Genomic DNA, 4916 nt, shown 5'->3' on the forward strand with positions numbered 1-4916 from the left:
GGGTAGGTCCATGTGGCTTCCCCTCAGGGATGTCTTGCAGGAAGTGAGGCTTGCCAGCTGAAGCAGGGAATTGGCTAAGGCAGCTGCACCCTGTTCTGAGTATCAGAAAGCAAGAGACCCAAGAACTAGAAAGGTGAGGCTCACTGAGCCATTTATCCCTCCGCCCTTCAGATAATCCCACATGTGTTTATCGGCCAGGTTGGCACAATAAACTAACTACCTCAGAGAGGATTCCATTTTTCTGGTCACCAGCCATCAGTCTGGCCATCTGTGATGTAAAGTCGCTGTCCCAAGCAAATGGTACTCGCAAAGGTTGAAGATGGCCTTGCTGTGTCAGGCCACGTGACAATTCACCTGTTCTGCCTATTGTGTTCTTAAGCCTGTTGTAAAGGTTCTGGGAAGGAGGTCTGCTTATCCTGCCACCTTGCCTGAAGTTTACTCATGACAAAGCCAACCAGCTTTTTATTTCAGGAACATCCAACACATCACTTCTCTGCCTTTTGGCTAAGATCAAGTGTAACAAGTTAACAACTAAGCTTGTTCTAGGTCCACAATCAAGGCAAGGCCTCCTTCTGCTTTTCTCATGGTGACCACGTGCTTATTGGATTTCCCTTCTGGCGTCCCCTGCTGCGTTCTTCCTTCCTTCCTTTCAGCACTCCTTGCACGCTCCTCCCCACCCTTCCCACCCTTGTGGGCCGGGTGCCCCAGTGCTCTTCTGAGCAGCAGGACTTTTATCAGAGTGCTTTCTGGGGAGTGTCCTTCCCACCCCACTCAGAGTATATTGGAAATTCCTCTGAAAGGAGTTTCTCTTTGTGTAGTGTAGCTTGATGTCTTCCAGGAGCATCTGCAGTTAACAGAATGTAATTATTTACCTCAAAGGAATGAACCACTGATTGGGAAATACCTGGTGCCCTTAGGGATAAGGAGGCGGGGCTTTGCATGAAGGGCTTGCCCTCTTAAGCACGGTGTGGAGGAAAGGTCAACCTTGACGCTTCAGCCCTAGCCTTGGGTAAGTTAGCAGCTCCTACCCTTCACTTCCCTGCCATGAATAAAGACAACATCCGTACGCTGTTGATATGGAAATGAGCTGAGGGTGGACCGGGCCTTAAGTTTGGGGAGCTCATCCCTTCAGTTGTATCTAAATGCCCTTTTATCAGGGTAGTACGCCCCTCTTTTCACCCTGTAAAGTAAAAGTATTTCTTCTGATTCCCTCCGCCCCAGCTCCAGCACATTTCCTGTCTATGCTTCTACAGAAGAGAACTCCTTTAGGAATGAATTCATACGTGGTTAAAATGAGACCACGTTTGTCCACTGGGGCAGAAGGAGCCATAGGCGGTGAGCTCTTTCAGTAGGGCCCCCCTCTCTGATGCAGGATGTTGTTCTGAGTGGGTGGTCCTGTCACTCCAGAGGTTCCTCTGTGTGTGTGTACGTGTGTGTTTTTCAGCGTGACTGTCTGCAGAAACATGTCGTGGGAAGATAATTTATATGATTTCAGAAGCCTGTTTGACTCCAATGGGTAAGTTGATTTTTTTAAAGGATAGGAATACATTATTTTTATTCATCTCTTTTTAATCAAACCTGTTTTCTTGACTTTTTAGAGTTTGTTTATTTGGCTTAGAAAGCTACCTGATTGAAAGTCAAATTAAATAGCTGTCACAGAACTCATGTCTTTTTCAGTTAAGCCTTTATTACCTCAATACCCTTTGCTTATAATATACTTAATGCTGCCCCTTTACCACTGTCCACAGAGGATTCGTTTCTCATGCACTTTCTCCCCTTTCCTGTCTAAATATGATGTGTCCTCTCTGATCAATTCACATCTCTTACCTGTGTGAAATTTACTTTGATTATTCCAGTCTATCCTAATTGACAGTACAAATTGGAGCAATTGTGACATAGTCCTAGTTTCCAAAGTTTTCTTGGAGGTGGTAGTAAAACTGATTAAAAGCAAATGTGCGTAATATGTAACTATACTGTGCCTTCCCCACTCCCAGATTGCTTACTTAGTGTGTGAATAACATGAAAATGCAGAAATTAAAAAAAAAACTACCTTCTATTTTACCACACCTACACAACCAATTTCATCACCCATGTTTTCTTCTGATCCACACTTGTTTGCATTAATTTCCCCCCTAATAGTTAATGTAATCTTATATTCTGAACCTGAGCAGATTTAATCAAATGTGAAAGGTCTGCTGACTGCACGTCTGTGAGGCTTTGAGCAAGTCTCCTCTCTCAGAGCCCCGATTTCTCCATCTCTGAAATCCTGGACTTAGACTTAAATCATAAAACAGTAAATAGCTAAATCATTAGAAACAGTATGCTTGTGGCATTTGTCAGTTTTTCAAGCAGCTTTTAAAAACCTTTTTATTGTTAATTCGGAAAGGGTTTATAGGTTAGATCATCAATTTTGCATTCAAGCGCATAGCAAGCCTCCCGATGGTTTCCAAGTGCTATTCTAAGTGTTGTATGACAAAATAACAATTTATAAATTATCAAGGGCTCATGAGGGAGAGGGGAGTGGGGAGGGAGGGGAAAAATGAGGACCTAATGCCGGGGGCTTAAGTGGAGAGGAAATGTTTTGAGAATGATGAGGGCAATGAATGTACAAATGCGCTTTACACAATTGATGTATGTATGGATTGTGATAAGAGTTGTATGAGCCCCTAATAAAATGATTAAAATTAAAAAAAACAAAAACAAGAATGACAGTGAGTGGGGGGCACTATGGTATTGCTGGTTTGCAGAGAGAAGCTGAGTCAAGGTATAAGGAAGTGCTTTCCCCCAATCTTGTCTTGTGTCAATGCAGGCAGAACCAGGATTTGGCCTCCTGGCCTGGATTTTCCTTTTGTATTATCCTATGACATAACTTTATGCTTGTTCTTTCTGTATTTATAAAGCATGATGGGTCTAGCAATTATAATTAGAGATAAAAAATACTTTAACTCTGGCACTTAGACCCTTGCCCATGAGGTTACCTTTAATGGAATTTTTTTTTTATCTCATTGCTAGCTCCGATTTACTAGTGTTCTTCCTTTTGCATCTGAAGGACTCCCTAGCGTTAAATAATAATTATAAAGATTGTATTGTGTTTTTGGCAAAAGCATACCCAGCGGGTTAGGCTCCCATTCAAATATTTCTGCAGGAATTGTTCAGTGACACTGGGTACATTCTTGACAGCGCGCTGAGATGACCATTGTTTCCACTGTGGTGACTCATTTTCTTTAGCATTTCTTGTAGGAAGATCTAGTGGTACCAAACTTTCTTTGTTTTCTAAATCATTTTATTGGGGGCTTTTACAACTCTTACCACAATCCATACATACATCCATTGTGTCGAGCGCTTTTGTACATTTGTTGCCATCATCATTCTTAAAACATTTGTTTTCTACTTGAGCCCTTGGTATCAGCTCATTTTCCCCTCCCTCCCTGCTCCCCTCCTCCATGAACCCTTGATAGTTTATAAATTATTATTATTTTGTCATGTCTTACACTCCAACATCTCCCTTTACCCACTTTTCTGTTGTCTGTCCCCCAGGGAGGGAGTTATATGTAGATCCTTGTAATCTGTTCCACCTTTCCACCCCACCCTCCTTCACCCTCCCGGTGTCGCCACTCTCACCACTGGTCCTGAGGGGTTCATCTGTCCTGGATTCCCTGTGTTCCCGGTTCTCTACTCTGTTGTATAGGGTTGCTGTGAGTCAGAATTAACTCAATGGCAGTGAGGATGAGTTTCACATGTTGAATAAACAGGAGTATTGTCATGAGGTCTGTGTAGTCATTGCAACAGATTATTAAACCCAGTAGAAAAGTTCAGTGTCATGGGAGGAATGGTTGGTGTCAGAATAGGGTAAAGAAGAAAAGAGGGTAGAGACATGTCTGACATCTGCCTCACGGCACCAGCTATGGCCTCATCTCTCACCGTTTCCACAGAATGTGAGGCAGCACTTGCAATGTTAGCTAGTTTATGTATAAAATAAAGCACACAGTCCGGTTAGTGTTGCTAGGAACCAAGATAATTCATGCAAGAGAACAAACAAACAAACTTTTGAATTGGAGACATCACTATGAACTATTAAAACTTTTTTTTTTCTTAAAAAAATACAATTCTTAGCTCTATCAATTTAAATGGTTAGGAGCAAAGGCAGCCCAATAACATTGATCCTTAAAAACTATTCCATGATAAAAGGAACAAGGGTGCCTTGGAGAATTGTCTGAGGGCAAAGAATGCATCTTAGACAAAAAGAAAAAAACAAGGCAAGTTATCGGTAAGTTCGATAAGTAGTTTAAGTTGTGGAGTACAAAAGTGGTTAGCAGAAGTGTAATCTACCGCCTAATTCACAATATGAAGTTTTCCCACGGGTTAAAGAGCAAGGATGCCATTTTGAGGACTAAGTTGTGTGCCCGACTCAAGCCGTGGTGCTTTCAATGACCTCAGAGACATGCAAAATTCGGACAATGAATGAGGGAGACATCATATTACATTGGAATTATGGTGCTGGAGAAGATTATTGAACATGCCATGAAGTTCCAAAGAACAAAAAATCTATCTCGGAGGAAGGACAGTCAGAATGCTCCGTAGAAACAAGGATGGGGAGACTTTGCTCTTAGGAAGACGCTCCATGAAGTGGATTGGCACAGTGATTGCAACAATGAGCTAAAACACAATAACCATGCAGATGCTGCAGGACCGGGCAGTGTCTGATTCTGTTGTACAGATGTTGCTACGAAGTGCAGTTGACTAGACAACCCATCACAACAACAATCAAGTCATTAATTCAGACAATAAACCATGAATGCTAAAAGCACAACATCAAAACTTAATAAGGCACCGGTTATTCGCAGTATGGTAAATTAAAAGCCCAGGCTTACCTCCCTGTCGTCAGGAGCTTGAGGAAAAGGATATCTTACCAAACA

At 42.2% G+C, this 4916-nt stretch overlaps 1 protein-coding gene across 2 annotated transcripts in view; it reads left to right on the plus strand.

Moving 5' to 3' along the window:
* Positions 1 to 1432: 1432 nt before the first annotated feature.
* The window catches only part of MAP2K1 (mitogen-activated protein kinase kinase 1), a 51645-nt gene continuing 48161 nt past the window's right edge, over positions 1433 to 4916 (plus strand). For both annotated transcript variants that reach the window (XR_006679656.1, XM_045285732.1), the window contains exon 1: positions 1433 to 1516. Coding sequence is in view for 1 of the 2 variants with exons in the window: in XM_045285732.1 (XP_045141667.1) it covers positions 1464 to 1516 (53 nt within the window). In the remaining variant the exon portion in view is untranslated. The remainder of the gene's footprint in view (positions 1517 to 4916) is intronic.

The sequence above is a fragment of the Echinops telfairi genome, unplaced genomic scaffold (genome assembly GCF_000313985.2).
Source record: "Echinops telfairi isolate 266 unplaced genomic scaffold, ASM31398v2 ScPeMD7_7475;HRSCAF=8513, whole genome shotgun sequence".
Taxonomy (NCBI): domain Eukaryota; kingdom Metazoa; phylum Chordata; class Mammalia; order Afrosoricida; family Tenrecidae; genus Echinops; species Echinops telfairi.